The sequence below is a fragment of the Callionymus lyra genome, chromosome 18 (assembly GCF_982586985.1).
Source record: "Callionymus lyra chromosome 18, fCalLyr1.hap1.1, whole genome shotgun sequence".
NCBI classification, from domain to species: domain Eukaryota; kingdom Metazoa; phylum Chordata; class Actinopteri; order Syngnathiformes; family Callionymidae; genus Callionymus; species Callionymus lyra.
This window is the reverse complement of record NC_141835.1, coordinates 11,830,034-11,849,316: the sequence shown is the minus strand read 5'-3', so window position 1 is coordinate 11,849,316 and position 19,283 is coordinate 11,830,034. Positions and strand designations below refer to the sequence as shown.

General features: G+C 36.4%; 1 protein-coding gene across 2 annotated transcripts in view; it reads right to left on the bottom strand.

Annotated features, from left to right (window-relative positions):
- Nucleotides 1–19,283, bottom strand: part of atrn (attractin) — a 113,986-nt gene that overhangs the window by 21,205 nt on the left and 73,498 nt on the right. For both annotated transcript variants that reach the window (XM_087780503.1, XM_087780504.1), the window contains exon 27: nucleotides 3,054–3,161. In XM_087780503.1, coding sequence (XP_087636629.1) covers nucleotides 3,054–3,161 — 108 coding nt within the window. The remainder of the gene's footprint in view (nucleotides 1–3,053; nucleotides 3,162–19,283) is intronic.

Sequence of the window (19,283 nt, the reverse complement as noted above, 5' to 3'; positions counted from 1 at the left end):
AGTGATTTTATATCACTTGACAGGGGGTTTAAAAAAGATGAATACTCTTCCTCGGGGGCCATTTGTATTCTGTGAGGGGCCGTCAAGCCAAAAGAAAGAAGGGATGATTCTTAATATGATGGGAAAACTGGACGAGAAGAACAACCAACTATAATTTCCTCTGATTTTCTGTTATTAAAGGAAAATATCATTTAAAACTGTATAAACAAAAAACTTTAAGTCAGACTTGTTGGGATGAAGGAGAAGGAGTAGATATTTAAAAAAAAAGCGAAGGAGGCACGAAAGAAGAGTGCAGGATTAGAGGATCAAGCACCTGAGGGGCCCCGGTCCGACTCAGTCGTAATAACCTCGTGCCAAAGGAGTCTCTGGAGATAAGAGGCCGGTGTCAGAGCTGAGGACTCTTGAGCCAAACTGCTGAAGCGACCCTTTAACTTCTGGCCTACATCTGCATGTTGACGTCATCCTACACCTGGAAACCTGAATTCATGTCGACCAGTTTCTTACCTGAAGGAAACAAAATTAAATTTGACCTCGAAGTTGGATTAAAACCAGTGTTTTTTATTTCATCCGTCGTATGAATCCATGTGTCCCCGGGAGAGAATTCAAAGTCTAAAATTTGACGTTTTTTTATTTTTAACTTTGGACTTTTTTTTTGTCTGGTCCAAAGCTCAGAAAATTGAGATCAAACACTGAAGTTTCCGAGCATTTGATCCCAAGCGTGGTGGTTTTTTTTGGTTTTGTTTCTTTTTCCACTTTGACTGATGTTCCAAACAACATCTGGCCCGAAATCGCTTCCTCTTGACGTATAGATGTTTACTCTCCAGATTGATCGCATTAGAAATCACATCTTAAAGTGATAGTTCTTCCCAAGTTAAACATTTTTTTTCGGGGGTTTTCTACTCACCATGATGTCGACCAAGAATTGGAATTATTTTCAGAGTTAAAGACATAAATGTATGTCCATATGGCGGTCGCGACCGGAGCTCACTTTTTGTTCGTACAAAAAGACACTTATGTTTGTCAATGTATGGAAATATGACTGAAGCTCACTTTTGGTCGTCCAAAAAGACAAACTTAATAACATCCAAATACCTCCATCCTGCTCGTCTGAGGAATTGTTCAGGGAAAAAAGTTAAATAAGTCTGTATTTTAAGCTTGTTTTTAGAAGAAGCTAACATGCTAACATGCTAAACAGACCCCAAGTAGCATGCTAGTTTTATCCTGCTATAAAAAAGACTTATCCTGCTATAAAAAAGCTTAAAATATGGACGTATTTTACCAACAATTTTCTCATATGGAGGCGTCAACACAAGATTACAGACGAGCAGAATGTATGGGGCTATTATTGTTGCAAAAGCTTTGTAAATGCGTGAAATGATTTGCAAATATATGCGTGTATCTGTACAGTGATCTACAAATGCGTCAATTGATTTACGAATGTGTAACTTGATTTGTTAATGTGTAATTCAGAATAAGTATACACAAATCACCGAACAACCTACACACAACTTCCAAAAAAACGAAAAACAAACAATAATAGCCCCATAAGTATGGAGGTATTTTAAAGTTTGTCTTTTTGGATGAATAAAGGTAAGCTTACATTTTTGTCTACAACTCTAAAAAGAACAATCCTTTACTCAAATAATCCCAACCCTTACTCGACATCAGGGTGAGTAGAAAATGACCTTTAACTACACAGTAAAAGGGAAACGAATCCACGAACGAGGGAGAAATCTTTCATCAAAAAAGAGAAAAAAAACAAAAGTTTCGACTTCAGAAACCGCTTCAAACGACACAAGAGCCACTACACAACTTCAGTAACCTCGATTACACACTTCAGTTGAACAGCGTACCGAGGGATCTTTAAAGAGAAATATGTCGCACTTTTTTCTCAAGGTTCCTTTCACAGGTTGACGCCACAAACACGACCAGAACCGGCTCAGCCCGAGGTTCTTCAGAACACTGACCCGCCTCTTCACGAGTTACAAACCGACCCAGACTTTTGCATCATCTTCGCTCCTCTCTACACGCTCAACCCGGAGAGCTTTCATGACTTATCTCCAGTATTTATTCCATTGATTTGTCAGGGGTTTGTACATGTGTACTGGCACGAATACACATTCTGGACCAGGTAAGGTGACCTTGAAAAACATCAACAACTCTTCTAATGCATGTTGTGAGTTCATTTGAAGAAACTGGAACCTTTGAAGTTCGGTCCATTTCATGAACCTTGAAAAATATGTAAAAAAAATGCATTTTGTGTGTTTTCATTTTATCATAAAAAAGTTTCTTAAGATTCCTTGTAAGATATTACAGAAAGAAACGTTAGAACCAAACTTAACTTGCAACTTCGATCCCTGTATATACTGTAAATACCATATACTGTTTATTGAAGGTACATGTTTCGGGATACGAGGTACATTTTTCAATGAAATACAAATGTTTTACTAAAAGTAATATACAACAGGGTTGCCTCCCTGTCCTCGCCTGTATTCGCACTCACCATTTAACTTTGGTTGACGTTCATTCATTCATTTTCTGCTGCTTTATCCCTTACCAGGGTCGCGGGGAGACTGGTGGCTATCCCAGTATCATAGGGCAAGAGGCAGGGGACACCCTGGAAAGGACGCTGGTCGATAGACACACAACCATTCACACACACACACTCATACCTATGGACAACTTCCCCAAAGTTCTCAATCAACCTCGGTATGTTTTTGGACTTTGGGAGGAAACCGGAGTGCCCGGAGTAAACCCACGCAACACGGAGAGAACATACAAACTCCACACATAAAAAGGTCACAAGTTGGCAAGGGAACCAGCAACCTTCTTTCCATGAGGCGACCGTGCCACCGCGTGCACCAGATGGTTGACATGAAACCCAAAATATACGTATACGCAGATGATGTTGTTCCGTTCGTTTGTGATCGAAATACATCATTTCGTAAAAAAAAAATAGTCATAAGGTTTTGCCATGGACCAGTCAGACGTCTTTGAACCTCTCGAGGACTGTGTTCGCCCAGAATAGGATAAGAAAAAAAGGATTTGCTGACCTTGACGTTGCCCCCTATTAGGTCAGGAGGCTCCTCGTCTGTCTCCAAGGCGACGTTGATGGTGGCGAAAGGCCGACTGGCCATCTGCTGCATCTCCCTCAGAAGTTGCTGCAGGGAAAAGTTAGATGTGAGTGACGGGTTCAATTCCAGAGACTTTTAATGAGCAGAACACAAAAAACGGCCTTCAAAGAGTACAATGGTCTTTTGTTTTTTTTTGGTATTATCCGATGACTTGACGCCTTCCTAGGCCGACTAAGGGACAATTCCTTGGTCCTGCCCCGGGGCCTCCTCCTAGTTGAACGTGCTATGAGTACCTCACGAGTAAAGAGGGAGGAGTCCAGGAAGCATCCGGAGAAGATCCCAGATTCACTTCTACTGATGTCTCAATGAGGTGAAGTAGCCTTTTTCATAATTTTGCGAATGAGATGACAGTTAAAAATTGTTCGATTATAGTTGAAAATTGTTTATAGTTGAAAATTGTTTGATTATAGTTGAAAATTGTTTATAGTTGAAAAATTTTGATTACAGTTGAACATTTTTGATTACAGTTGAAAATTGTTTGATTATAGTTGAAAATTGTTTGATTACAGTTGAAAATTGTTTGATTACAGTTGAAAATTGTTTAATTATAGATGAAAATTGTTAATACAGTTGAAAATTATTTGATTATAGATGAAAATTGTTCTATTATAGTTGAAAATTGTTTGATTATAGATGAAAATTGTTTGATTATAGTTGAAAATTGTTAATACAGTTGAAAATTGTTTGATTATAGATGAACATTGTTCTATTATAGTTGAAAATTGTTTGATTACAGTTGAAAATTGTTAATACAGTTGAAAATGATTTGATTATAGATGAAAATTGTTTTATTATAGTTGAAAATTGTTTGATTACAGTTGAAAATTGTTAATACAGTTAAAAATTGTTTGATTATAGTTGAAAATTGTTTGATTATAGTTGAAAATTGTTTGATTATAGTTAAAAATTGTTTATAGTTGAAAATTGTTTGATTATAGTCGAAAATTGTTTGATTATAGTTGAAAATTGTTTATAGTTGAAAATTGTTTGATTATAGTTGAAAATTGTTTGATTACAGTTGAAAATTGTTTGATTATAGTTGAAAATTGTTTGATTATAGTTGAAAATTGTTTGATTATAGTTGAAAATTGTTTGATTACAGTTGAAAATGGTTTAATTATAGATGAAAATTGTTAATACAGTTGAAAATTATTTGATTATAGATGAAAATTGTTCTATTATAGTTGAAAATTGTTTGATTATAGATGAAAATTGTTTGATTATAGTTGAAAATTGTTTGATTATAGATGAAAATTGTTTGATTATAGATGAAAATTGTTTGATTATAGTTGAAAATTGTTAATACAGTTGAAAATGATTTGATTATAGATGAACCTTGTTCTATTATAGTTGAAAATTGTTTGATTACAGTTGTAAATTGTTTAATTATAGATGAAAATTGTTTAATTATAGATGAAAATTGTTCTATTATAGTTGAAAATTGTTTGATTATAGTTGAAAATTGTTCTATTATAGTGGAAAATTGTTTGATTATAGTTGAAAATTGTTCTATTATAGTGGAAAATTGTTTTATTATAGTTGAAAATTGTTTGATCATAGTTTAAAGCGTTTTATTATATTTGAAAATCGACTGACATCATCACAATGACTAAAAAATAATATGGTTTATGAAACGTTTGGTCTTTTCCTTTTTGATCATAAACATCCAAGAAAAAAAAAACCCTCTTCACAAAAGCATGAAACCATTCTGGCAACATTTAAGTGGCTTCTCTAAACCCTATTAACATTTTTTATTGATCTATTAAGATAATTGCACATTCCCGAGGGTAGCCATGTTATCGAGCAATACAGTAACTCTTTTTTATTTATTTTTAACTGCGTACAATTATTCCAGAGCGCTCTGCCACCGCGAGAGTCTATTGATTCTGGCTATTGATATGGCTGTTGCAACTGTAGCACTTTGGCATAATTGTATCACATACGATCAATCACATTAACAAAGAGTCAGGAAGGAGTCGCAGAGGAAAAGACGATAAAAGACGGAGGCGTCGCAACTCTAGTGGCCGAGAGTCGATCAGTGGAATCTACTCTTTCTTTTACATCTTCTTACATCAATTCAAAAACAAATATTTGATGAACAGATATCTTGTTTGATTATAGTTGAAAAATTCTTAAATATAGTTAAAACTGTTGGATTTCAGTTGAAAATGGTTTGATTATAGTTTAAAATTGTTGGATTATTATTGAAAATTGTTTGATTATGTTAGAAAATTGTTTGATTATAGTGGAAAATTGTTGGATTTCAGTTGAAAATGGTTTGATTATAGTGAAAAATGGTTCCATTACAGTTGAAAATGGTTTGTTTATAGTTAAAAATGGTTTGATTATAGTTGAAAATTGTTGGATTTCAGTTAAAAATGGTTCCATTACAGTTGAAAATGGTTTGTTTATAGTTAAAAATGGTTTGTTTATAGTTAAAAATGGTTTGATTATAGTTGAAAATTGTCGGATTATAGTTGAAAATTGTTTGATTACAGTTGAAAATTGTTGGATTATAGTTGAAAATTATTTGATTACAGTTGAAAATAGTTGGATTATGGTTGAAAATTGTTTGATTACAGTTAAAAATTGTTGGATTATAGTTGAAAACAGTTGGATTATGGTTGAAAATTGTTTGATTACAGTTAAAAATTGTTTGATTACAGTTAAAAATTGTTGGATTATAGTTGAAAATTGTTTGATTACAGTTAAAAATTGTTGGATTATAGTTGAAAATTGTTGGATTATGGTTGAAAATTGTTTGATTACAGTTAAAAATTGTTGGATTATAGTTGAAAATTGTTGGATTATGGTTTAAAATTGTTTGATTACAGTTAAAACTTGTTGGATTATAGTTGAAAATTGTTGGATTATGGTTGAAAATTGTTTGATTACAGTTAAAAATTGTTGGATTATAGTTGAAAATTGTTGGATTACAGTTAAAAATTGTTGGATTATAGTTGAAAATTGTTGGATTATGGTTGACAATGGTATGATTACAGTTAAAAATAGTTGGATTATAGTTGAAAATTGTTGGATTATGGTTGACAATGGTATGATTACAGTTAAAAATAGTTGGATTATAGTTGAAAATTGTTGGATTATAGTTTAAAATTGTTGGATTATTATTGAAAATTGTTTGATTATGTTAGAAAATTGTTTGATTATAGTGAAAAATGGTTCCATTACAGTTGAAAATGGTTTGTTTATAGTTAAAAATGGTTTGATTATAGTTGAAAATTGTTGGATTTCAGTTAAAAATGGTTCCATTACAGTTGAAAATGGTTTGTTTATAGTTAAAAATGGTTTGATTATAGTTGAAAATTGTCGGATTATAGTTGAAAATTGTTTGATTACAGTTGAAAATTGTTGGATTATAGTTGAAAATTATTTGATTACAGTTCAAAATAGTTGGATTATGGTTGAAAATTGTTTGATTACAGTTAAAAATAGTTGGATTATGGTTGAAAATTGTTTGATTACAGTTAAAAATTGTTGGATTATAGTTGAAAACAGTTGGATTATGGTTGAAAATTGTTTGATTACAGTTAAAAATTGTTGGATTATAGTTGAAAATTGTTTGATTACAGTTAAAAATTGTTGGATTATAGTTGAAAATTGTTGGATTATGGTTGAAAATTGTTTGATTACAGTTAAAAATTGTTGGATTATAGTTGAAAATTGTTGGATTATGGTTTAAAATTGTTTGATTACAGTTAAAACTTGTTGGATTATAGTTGAAAATTGTTGGATTATGGTTGAAAATTGCTTGATTACAGTTAAAAATTGTTGGATTATAGTTGAAAATTGTTGGATTACAGTTAAAAATTGTTGGATTATAGTTGAAAATTGTTGGATTATGGTTGACAATGGTATGATTACAGTTAAAAATAGTTGGATTATGGTTGAAAATTGTTTGATTACACTTAAAAATTCAATTAAAAATTGTTTGATTACAGTTGAGAATTTTGGGATTATGGTTGAAAATTGCTGGATAACAGTTTAAAATGTTTGATTGTTGTTGAGAACCACTTCTTCAATGCTTTTACAAAGACATGTTTCAAAAGTTTGGATATTGAAATACATCAACAGTAACTCTAAGATACCCGTGGACAGAAAAGATCAATAACGAAAGCACTTTAACTGCTACAAGAGACAGTAAACAACTTATTTTTGCAGAAAGTATCACAAATAATATCAATTTCACAAGAGTTGAGGCTCCTGCCTAAAGTAACCTGTAAGTGAAGTTAAAAGAAATGAAAACATTGCTTCTAGTCGGTGAAAGACCGTAACTGAAACATGACCGTGAATAAAATGAAGAAAGTCAAAATAAAGCATAAAGCATTGAGAGGAAAATAAAGATATTGAAGTCGGCGCGACTTGCGAGATGTCAAGCTGGTTTAAATGAAAACACAAGTAAATGTTCTTAAAAAACCCAATTTGTCATGATTAGACGTCCCGCCGAGCGCCGCCTCCCACGGCGGGGCGCTAGCAAAGTGGCGTTTCTGCGCGTTCAATTCACTAACAGTGGGTATTTAGCGTCGTTCCCACTGATGTCTCCTGGCTTTTAACTAAACGTCAGCCTCTCTCCGGCTCCGTCTGTCTCCACTTCGCCGCCGGAGAAAAACACAAATTCAAGCAATAAACTCGATGAACTTCAATCCGATCCGACATGAATTCCCGAGATCGAGTCTGACGCGAGGATTGACGGATGCGTCGGCGCCGCCGCGAGACGTGTCGGCCTGAATGCAAAAAGCAAACATTGCGGTCGAGTTTTTCCTCGAAGATCCACGGATAAGGATTTGATGTAGTGGATGAGAAGCAGACGGACGGACGAGCGCCTCGGTAAACAAAGTCAATTCAATGAACGACTTTTATTAACGTCATTTTTTTCATCTCTTCACTTTGAAAAAGCGCCGGCGACCACCTGGACGACGCCCGGTCCGTCCATCACTGACACCAGCGGCTAACAAGACGGAGTGGGGAAGAGGAACCGTCGTTAACCCGGATCAAGATGTTTAATGGCTTGGATGGATCACCAGCGGAAAAGTAACTTCGAGAGAAAAAAAAAATCTTTCCGCTCGGAGACGACAACTTCGACGGTGAGTCGTCAGGACGTGTTAATGCTAGTTACTGAAGAATCAATCATCGTTGCTTTTATTTTGAAAACAGGATACGGAATCATTGCATTTAAAGCAGAAATATGTAACATTTACCCTTTTTACCTTTTTCAAATCTTCTCCAATGATTGGTTTATCAATACATGTATTTATAAACACACACAAAAAAATACAAATAAAATGAAGCAAAAAAAAGTATGCTTCAGTTTGTAAGAAGATATTGCCAAATACTATAACAAGGCAAATAAAATAAATATAAATAAAAAAATACTACATACAAGGAGTGTCAATGTTGACAGCCTATTTTTTTGCTTGTGTAGTAAAGTGTTGTACACGTTGTGTAGTAACTAGTGGTTATATAGTACAACTTTGTGTAATTAAAGGGTTCTGTCTATATTCAAACACCTCCTTAATCCCATTACAGCGAAGCCCTTCCAGTAGTTCACTTACTTTAAATAGGGACTCAATTATATTCAACTCCCATTACCGTAATTTTGGGACTATAATACACTTTGAACTTTCTAAATTTTCTAAAAAAATCCAAGCGCACACTTTAAGACTTGTGTATTCATTTTAGTTTTTCTTTTTTTCAAACTGATTATTTTTGGTACACGGAGCTCAAAAGTCTGTTAACACGTTGGTAAAATAAAAAGAACCGTGACTTGCGAAGAAGCAAGTAAATTATTTAGTAATTTACAAAAATGTTAAACCCTCCATTAGTACAATTAAAATTGATGTATACCGAAAAGATGTCATACTTGTCCTGTTTTGAAACAACTGTCAAGTCGCAGTCTCAAAACTTTATTGACACCACAGTTTACCTCCTGAGTCACATCACATGACCAAGACACACACATACCTGATCAATCAAAAGCAGTAGTAGCTGGTATTTTAACTTAATTACTGCTTATCAAAGTGTTTTTTTTATATATATGGTCGAAGTACTAGAGTTAACAAAAATATAAAGCAGGAAACAAATAAAAAGTTATTCTGCGTATGCTCCATCAAGCAACGGCGCAACAGAGACTTTGCGTGATTGCAGTGAAACTTTTGGGACACTGTATACACTTAACTTTTTTTTTAATCTGGTGTTGAACTGGAAGTTTTTTTAAACAAGATGCGTTTCTTTAACAGAAAGTACAATCGTGGTATTATATTTTCCAACTTGGACGCTCAAAATGATCAAAAACCATCAGTTTTTCCTCTGATTCTCTGTATATTTGTCACTAATCTCTGTTCCTTATCTTATCTCAAACACCGGGATCTTTATAGGCCATCACCATGAACATTCATCTGCTTTTATTTTGAGCCAACGATCCAGCGGACCATGTAAAATAACTTGGATGGCCATATTTGGCCCCCGGGCCATGACCCATGCCAAAACGGTGGCACATAGACATTTGTGTCCAGAGAAAACCTTGCAGTAAATTAATGTAGTACCAAAAAGAAACTTCCTGTTTTCAAAATAAAAGTCAAATGACAGTGAATCTATAACACAAAAAACTAGACATTGTGTCAATAAAAAACGATCGCATCGCATCATTAAACACAATATACTATCATGCATAACGTGGTTAGTTTCAAGCTCTGCAGTCCCAAACATTTATACAAAAGGAAAATATGCGATTAAAAAGAAAATTTACAAGAAATTTAAATAAATATGACTATTATCTTCAATTCAAAACGGCTCCTCTCGACTTGAAGCATTCACACGGGCCGATACTCTGAGAGGAGGATTCATAAGAAGCAGAAGAAGAATGAAAAAAAAAAAGAACAGGCTCCTGAAAGCGTTACTACGCAGGATCCAATTTGCACAAATCTCATTATACTGTGCTCAAAGTAGGCAGCTGCTGTCCAGGACTCGGCGCAGCCGTGATAACCAGAAGGAAAAGGAGTTAGAGTGCAATCGCCTACTCGCTCAAATTGGCTCTTAGTTTCCCGAAGGGTGTTTGTGTTTGTGGGTTTTATTGTTCGCCGTGTCTTCCGTGATGGATGTGCGCACAAGTGGGGGAAAAAAAAAATGCATGAGCATTAATAGTTTAAAGTTATGTAAATAAAGTGGCGCAGTCAGAAGTGATTGAACTCATATGTGAGGTGAAAATACACACAATTGCTTGAAGATGAATCGCAGTTTTGTCGTGATAGGAAGAAGAAGAAAAAAAACAGCCTTTGTGTTTGTCTGGTCTTTTTCATGATCTGTACAAAAAAGGTTGTCGATTAAATAAAACTAAAAATTAATTAATTAAAAATGTCTGGAGAAACCCACAAAAAAAATTTCACCTCACATATTGAATGAATGTTTTTCCTTTTTGAACCACATTATACATAAAAATAATAATAATACAACTTTTTTTTTTTTTTTTTTTAACATTTTTGTATTATAGCAAGTTTTTTTAACACTAAAAATATATGTATTTGAATTAATGTTTTGTCTTTTAATTTTAAGTGTTAGAAAAGTTCAATGGAATTTAAGTTTTGCAGGAGCCGAGGTCTCTAGTAGGTATGATTTGATATTTGTTCTTAAAGGTGCTTGAAAAGTGTCTGGTATGTTTTAATACAGAGTAACATATCATGAAAGGTATTTTTTAACTTATATTTTTTAGAAAATATAGTATAGTATAAAAGTTGACAGCATTGTATCAATTCCAATTTTGTTTTTATTACCATAGTTCTTTTATGCTTGACAGTTCAGTAAAGTGTGTTTTAAATAAAATAATAATTTACAATAAACATGCAAATATTCACAGCGTTGATGTTAATGTTTGTGTTGCATTTAAGCTTCAGGCCTCTAGATGGCATCATCCTGACAATGACTGAGGATGAGAGGATACAGTCGACTCCAGCAGCTTTTAAAGCTGATTTTTGGACATATTTTGGCTCTATTTAATAAAACATTTTCAACTGACAGCCAGAATTGCTAGCTAAGCTACTCGAAAACAGGTGAAAGGTAGCGCCCGTAGCACTTAACACATTTCTTCATATGTGGATCAAAAGATCCAAGTTCAAAATATTTGTTTTTGTCATTTAACCCTTGTGTTATCTGAGGGTCAAGGTGACCCGAAGGCCCGGCAACAAATGTGTTCCCTTTTACCCAGAGACAACTCAAGGGAATCCAGAAACAAATTAGTTTTTTGGAGCTTAGGGTCACCTTGACCCAGAGAAAACACAAGGGATACCACAAACACATTGGTTTTCAGGCATTCGGGTCACCTTGACCCAGAGACAACACAAGGGATACCACAAACGCATTGGTTTTCGGGCCTTTAGGTCACCTTTTCCCAGAGACAACTCAAGGGATACCACAAAAACATTGGTTTTCCGGCTTTCGGGTCACTCTGACCCTGAGATAACACAAGGGATACCACAAACACATTGGTTTTCAGGCATTAGGGTCACCTTGACCCAGAGACAACACAAGGGCTACCACAAACACATTGGTTTTTCCGGCTTTCGGGTCACTCTGACCCTGAGATAACACAAGGGAAACCACAAACACATTGATTTTCGGGCCTTTGGGTCACCTTGAACCAGATACAACACAAGGGATACCACAAACACATTGGTTTTCAGGCTTTCAGGTCACCTTGACTCTGAGATAACAAACAAGGGATACCACAAACACATTGATTTTCGGGCCTTTGGTTCACCTTGACCCAGAGACAACACAAGGGATACCACAAACACATGCGTTTTAAGGCATTCGGGTCACCTTGACCCAGAAACTCACTTTAAGGCAGGTTTAAAAGCTATTTGTAAAGAGACAATCTTTTTTGTTTGTGCCACCAATATTGTTTGAGTTTGAGATAAAAAAAAAAAAAGAACCCTAAGAAAAAGTTAACAAACGCAGTTGCAGTGAAAATGCATCGGCGGGAAAAACATTCTCCTTCTATTTGTCTTGTTTGAATCTCCGCACAGAAAACAGCAGAAGTTGTTTTCTTTAATCACATTTATGTCGGGAAGATAACAAACCTGACAGCAGCTGCAAAAAGTTCTTTCATGCGTTCGAGTCGGGAGCGAGCAGGCAGTGCTGCGCCTCCGACTGCAGTCCTGATAGATGAGCGCCAACAATGCTTTGTGTGCAGGATGTTGAAAGATCATCTTATCTCTTTGCTAAAATGGATACAATCCCTGATCTGACTTAGGGGGGAAAAAAAAGGGGATATTTTCCTGTCCTGAAGGAGAAGACGACGGTGTAACTCGTGAAAAGGAATCACATTCCGGTCGAGGCGTTTTAAACAAAGTTAGTCGTACGCCAGCGTGAGTTGGCGCCGCTTAGTTTTTGGCTCGTTCCCATCGTTCTCGGGAAGGAAATGAAAAGGGGAAAAGTGGAGAGAAAATGATGAGAGTATTTCTGGATGAGTGAACAATGGGCGAAGAGGAAAATAGCGGGAAACGGCGTCGGAAATATAGACAAAAAAAAAAAAAAAGGCTTTTCGTTTTGCCCTCGAGACGAGATGCTGATTTCCTGCAGGGGGAAAGAGAGAAAACAGACTGTACCATAAAACACAAATGCCCATCGAAGCGTCACGACTTACGATGTGCATCTGTTTACTTATTTATTCATCTGTAGAAGAATGGGTGGTAGGAAAAAAAAAAGAAGCTCCCAATGATCGGAGGAGAAAGGAAAGACAATATCTCGCCGCTTTCCTTTCTCTTCATCTCGCCATCTTTCCGAGAGATCGTGAAGTGGAAACGCACGCTGTGAATACTGACAAGCGAGAACTCTTTGATCCCTCGTTCACTACCTTCTCCAATGATATCGCTCTACCCCTCCCTCCGTCATGTTCTACCCATTATTCCCTAAACCACCCGAACCTCCCGCGGTCCGAATTTGTGCGGCGCCCCGGCGTCGAACTTCGAACGCCACACATCTCCCGACTCGGCGATCGCTTTTGGGTTCTTCAATGACGATCAATAATCCATTAAAGGCGCGAGCGAGAGTGTAAACAACTGGCGAGGTACGAATCATGTTGTTGCACAAGAGTGAGGGATGGAAAGCCGGTCGTTACGCGAGAATCAAGATGCATTTAAAAAAAAAAAAAAAACCAAAGTACTCGCTGGAAGATTGGAGATAAACGAGTGTCTGCGGTTTCCAATCAATGAGAAACTGAATTAGGTTTCTTTTGTCCCCAACTTGGGGCCCCTGAGGGGCCGAATACGGCCATGGAAGTAATTTGACGTGGTGTTCGGACGGATGGCTCGAAAATCGAGTAGATTAATGTTTATTTTCTATCATGTAAAGAGCTCAGTATGAGCAAAACAAATGCTACAGTGATATATATTTAGTTAGTTCTGTTCACCATACTGTCAACAGCAGTGCATAATTTTTTGGGCTTTCAAATCATACTATGTTTTTATCAAGTTTATAAAGATTATAATAGTTTTCAATTACAATTCAGATTCAATTTAGTGTGTATTACACAAAATAATTCGATTTATTTATTTTTATTTAAAGCAAATATTCACGTTTGTGTCGCAGCTACACTTCTGGTGCCGTCCTCACAGTTAATAAAACAATAAAATCCTGTGAGATGCTGCGACGACTGAGGACGAGAGGATACAGTGGACTTCAGCAGCTTTTAAAAGCTGATTTTTGGACATCTTTTGGTTTGAAAAAAAATGAAAGCAGTTACGACTTCGTCGAGAGTCATGTGGTCTGTAAATTATGCAACACCAGAGTCAAGTACAAATAGATCCTGCTTTTAAATCCTTATCCTTGCAGGACATTCAGTTTTATGAATTCAACCCAGATATTTGCTCAATCAAAATTTGACACTTAAATTCAGTGTTACCTTAAATCATTATGGAAAACCATGCAAGTCTATTGTAATATATTGTATCGTATCGTGAGCTGAATATATCGTATTCGAATTGAAAGCCCTAGAGGTCAGTGTTCAATACGAGTTAATAAATGTCAATACCTATTCTGAGACTTTCAGTAAGAGGAAAGTAATACAATGAAGGACAAAAAAGTAACTTCAAAATTCAATATTACAATCAGACGGTTTTGGACCACGGATGCAAAAGACTTTGGCCCCTAGTGTGACAATACAATAATAATAGGTAGTAGTTAGCGACACATTATAAAAAAAGACGTGGAAGCTGCTAAGGCAGGAGTGGGCAATTATGATTCTTCAAGGGCCACATTACATTCTGTGAATGCCGCATAAATACAGTCAAAGGGCCGCACTTTTCCCAGGTCTGTGCTAAAAGTTGCTAAGAACGTTTGAAACTGCAACATTTAACAGGCTGTAACTTGCTCAGTAATTCCTCATTTTGATTAAAACCTTCCTTGTAATGAGACGAAGAAAATAATAAGGGTAGTCGTTAGCGCATGACAGTTTTTGGCCTTTTTGCAGAACAAGTCCAAAAATGAAAAATCCTGACAGAGCAGTTCATCTACAGAGGACCCCTGTAGCACCCGTGAGAGGGTCACTAACTCAAGTGCCCTTTAAAGATATAGATAATATATTGATTAAAGCCGTGCTAGCAAAGGCAACCATTTCAGATTTAAAAGTCTCTTAGCATCAATAATTTCCCTGATAGCTCCCTAACCTTGGACTAATGAAAAGAAGGTCTGAACGTGAGATTTACACGGCTGACACGGTGAGCTGGATGCAACCCACGTCAGGTTAGGTTTCACAATCACAGCCGTGACCCAGTTTAACAGGCTGTTCAGCAAGAAAATAGCAGGTCAGACCTCGACGGGGGAATTTGTACATGCAAGGAGCAGCAGAAAGTAGCTCCGGAGCGGCTGATGTGCACGGAACAAGTCCGGGTTGTAAAGAAACGCTGGCGATGAAGGGTTCCTATGATTTTGATAGGATAATACAATGTGTTTTTTTGCAAGTTTGTGTCAAGCGTTGTTTTGTGGAAAGTCATTCCGAACTCTCATTTGGTGTCAGACGTAGGATGCATAGATAGGCCCTAAATAATGAACTACACCCGGTTCAAGGAGTACAGGATGGTTTATTTAAAGGGCACCTACTGTGAAAACCCAACTCTCCTGACTTATTCACGTTGTAAATGTTGAGGTCGTTCAAAATGCAGTAGTTCATTCATCATAACGTTGCTCCGTTTTGTAATTATTACTTAATAAAGTTCTCGTCTGAAATCTCGCCAAACGAGATTATGGTTTAAATTATACATTCTGACATCACTCTGGTGAAAAGTCCTCCCCTAGAAGCCCTAAATAAGTTAAGAACCTACATGTAAGTAATGAAAAAAAATAAATATTGATGTAAACATGGTGAGAGTGTTTTTGTAATGTGTACATTAAGCAGCAAACCTTATTTTTATTATTCGTTTTTAATGTACAAAACAGGAGTTTTAGGGGTGCATTAAAATAGAATAATTTTCCTTGTAGGCTTTTTATCAAAGTATTTGATGTAATTGGCCCCTGGGTTACCAATATGGTGAACCTCTCCCTTTCCACAGGGGTTTTTCCCAATGCATTTAAACATGCCATTGTGGAGCCTCTGCTCAAAAAACCAGGCTTAGACCCAACTGACCTCAGTAATTTCAGGCCTATTTCTAAGCTCCCTTTCTTGTCCAAGATCTTGGAGAAGGTGGTGTCCGAGCAGCTGTCTTTGTTCCTGGATCAGAGCGACATCCATGAGAAGTTTCAGTCTGGCTTCCGTAAACATCACTCTACGGAGACAGCTTTATTGAAAGTGTCCAGTGACATCATGATGTCGGCTGACTCTGGTAAATTCACTGTTCTGGTTCTCTTGGATCTGTCGTCAGCCTTTGACACAGTTGATCACCAGATCCTGCTGAGAAGACTAAGGGATGAAGTGGGACTGTCTGGGTCTGTGTTAGAATGGTTCTCATCTTACCTTTCTGGGCGCAGTTTTAGTGTATCTGCCAATCAAATGAGGTCTGAATCGGCAGATCTGTTGTGTGGAGTCCCTCAAGGTTCTGTTCTGGGTCCTTTATTGTTTTTGCTGTACTTGATTCCCCTTGGTAAAATCATTCAGAGATTTCCAGATGTTTCTTATCACATTTTTGCTGATGACATCCAGCTCTACTGCTCTTTTGACCCAACTGAGCCCCAAAGGCTGAACAGCTTAGTCAATTGTTTGCTAGAAATCAAACAATGGCTGAGTGAAAACACTTTACAGCTTAATGTGGACAAAACTGAAACTCTGGTGATTGCTCCTGATGATAAGATTCCAGGGTTGAGTCAGTACTTGGGTGACTTAGGTCAGTCTGTCAAACTGAGCCTGAGAAACCTGGGTGTTGTATTTGATAAAGACATGTCTCTTGTTCAACACTGCAGAAAACTGACCAGAAACTGTTTCCTTCAACTGAGAAAAATCTCTAAACTTAGGAAAATGTTGTCGGAACATGATCTGGAGCTTGTAATCCATGCGTTTGTTTCTTCTCGTCTGGACTATTGTAACAGTTTGTTTTCATGTCTTAACAAGAAGGATCTGTCTCGTCTGCAGTTGATTCAGAACTCAGCAGCGAGAATTCTGACCCGCTCAAGTAGAAGAACTCACATCTCTCCGATCCTTAAAACTCTTCACTGGCTTCCAGTTTCTTTCAGGATCAACTTTAAAATTCTGGTTCTTACTTTCAGAGCTATTCATGGTCAGGCTCCTCCTTACATCACTGATCTGATCCAGCCTTACACCCCAGCTCGGTCTCTGAGGTCTGTGGATCAGAATCTACTTATGGTTCCACGCACACGGCTCAGGACCAGAGGAGAGAAATCTTTTCAGGCTGTTGCTCCTAAGCTTTGGAACAATCTTCCTCTCTCTTTGCGCTTGATGGATCTACTGACTCCTTTAAGAAACATCTTAAGACGTTTCTATTTGTTCAGGCTTTTCCTTGAATTTCTCGAACTCCTGTGTTGTTCTCGGTGTTGTCTTGATCTTTGAAGTATGTACTGTTTTGAGTATTGTTTTGATTGTTAAAGCGCTTTGTGACCCTGAATAACTAATAATTTAATTAATTAATTGAAAAAGTTCAATAAGAAATGGAAATATGTTTCTAAAGCTGCTTCTAATGACCAATCAGAAATAAATAAATAAATGATGCCTTCAGGAAAGAAAATAGTGAATAATATTTTTAGAAATGACAGAATCATATCAATCTTTAAATTAACTTTGTTAAGGATAAATCTACCTTTAATCTAAGTTGATCAAAAATAAGAACTAGAGCAAGAGATTGATGGAAAATAAACAAGTTGGGTTCTAAAATTGAAAACATAGGGATGCAACTCGTGTTTTTGTGACCAATCAGAGCAGAGTGGGCGTGGCTGACGAGACTTCTTCTGAGCAAAACAGCGCATTTTTAAGTGGGCGGGGCTTAAGCATATTTTCTAATGTAAATATCTTTATTAAATGAGAGTTTTGTACAAAAAGAAACATACTGATGAGTATAATAGAGGTCCCAGAACAATTTAAGACACACTTAAATCCACACATTAGGTGCCCTTTAAGAGATGGATGGACGATGTTTCGTAATGTACGATAAGTTAAGCGTACGTTCTCTAAATAAATAAAAAATATGACTATCCACGGTCACTAGGACATGATGTTTCCCTGTTAGCATCGTCAACATCTCTTAGTAAAAAAAACAACCAAAACTCTCAGCCGCGTAAGCAGGCAAATGGAAAAAAAAAAAAAAACGCCAAATTGATATTACTTTCAAGCTCTTGACAAAGAAAACATCCATTAACACAACCAGAGCGAACCAAAGAATAACAATAAAACAAAATCTCTTTGATGATGAATAAACGGTTCCTCTCGACACCTACTTAACCAAATCCATCAGGAGAAAAATTGAAGAGGGGAAAACAATTGCGGGAATCAATCTAGTTTTAAGGACCTTGAACCGGCCACTCAGATTATTGCGACGCTCCTCCGGGCAAGTCGTCGTAGCCGCACTTGATATTATTTGATGCGCTCGGGAATGTTCTTCAGAAGAGTCGCCCGGGTCCGGACAAATGTTAAGTCCAAACTCATTTTCCTTTTAAACGTTTCTACACAAGGACTACATATTAATACATAATACACCCCCATAGACCTTTTGAAAGAAGTATCAGAAAATAAATAAGGGATTATTAGGGGAAAAAAAGCTAAGTTTTTCTGTTGAAAATAATGACCCGTCATTAACTCTCTTATTTGGACTCTCCAGACATGATCAATCGATCGATCCTAACTGAGAATCATTATGGAAGTTATTCAGAGATGGTGTTTGCCTTTATTTCCATAATGGCTGATTTTTTTTCCCCCCAAGTTTGCATGAAGTAAAAGCAGGTAACGGATCCAAAAAACACTAAAAACTGAGAGAAAAAGGAATTCACCAGAGCTGCAATTACAGTCTTCTAACACCAGGGGCGCCAAATATGTTACATCCTGTCAGTACACAATCACTGAAGTCTGCGCGATCCCTGAACCCATTTGCTCACATACAGTACACAACGGCATATTTCGATCCTCCATGTTTTTTACGAAAAAACAGATTTGGATAAAAACGTAGCGCTGTAAACTAATCAAAATACACACCTTTATTGACATAATCGAGAAGGAAGCGTCTCTTCAAGTCTCAAAGCATCGATTTTATGAAAGATAAAGAGGGAAATGATTCATCGTATCTATAGCATCTAGTGGTTTTAATTGAAATTACTATTAATAAATTCCAATTTTTGTGTTGGCGAACATGTAAGTTTAGGCGTCGAACACCATATTAAACCCGGTTTAATCACAGGGTAATTTATTGTGTTATGTTTCAATGGATTTTACACCATATAAGACAAAACGTACTGTTGTTTAAAGTAAATGTACACGGTCTCCATTATTCGTTTACCTTGAAGAGACGATACATTCTTGGCTGCATCAACAAAAGTATGTTGCCTTTCAAGGCCGTGCTACTTCAACAATACACTGTATTCCCAAGAGTTCACCCTTTATGCCAACAGAGACGTCACAATAAAGTAGGAAAATCTACATTAGTTGTAATTGAATATACACTATATGAGCTTCACGTGACAAATTAAATTTCACGAACGAGGAGCAGA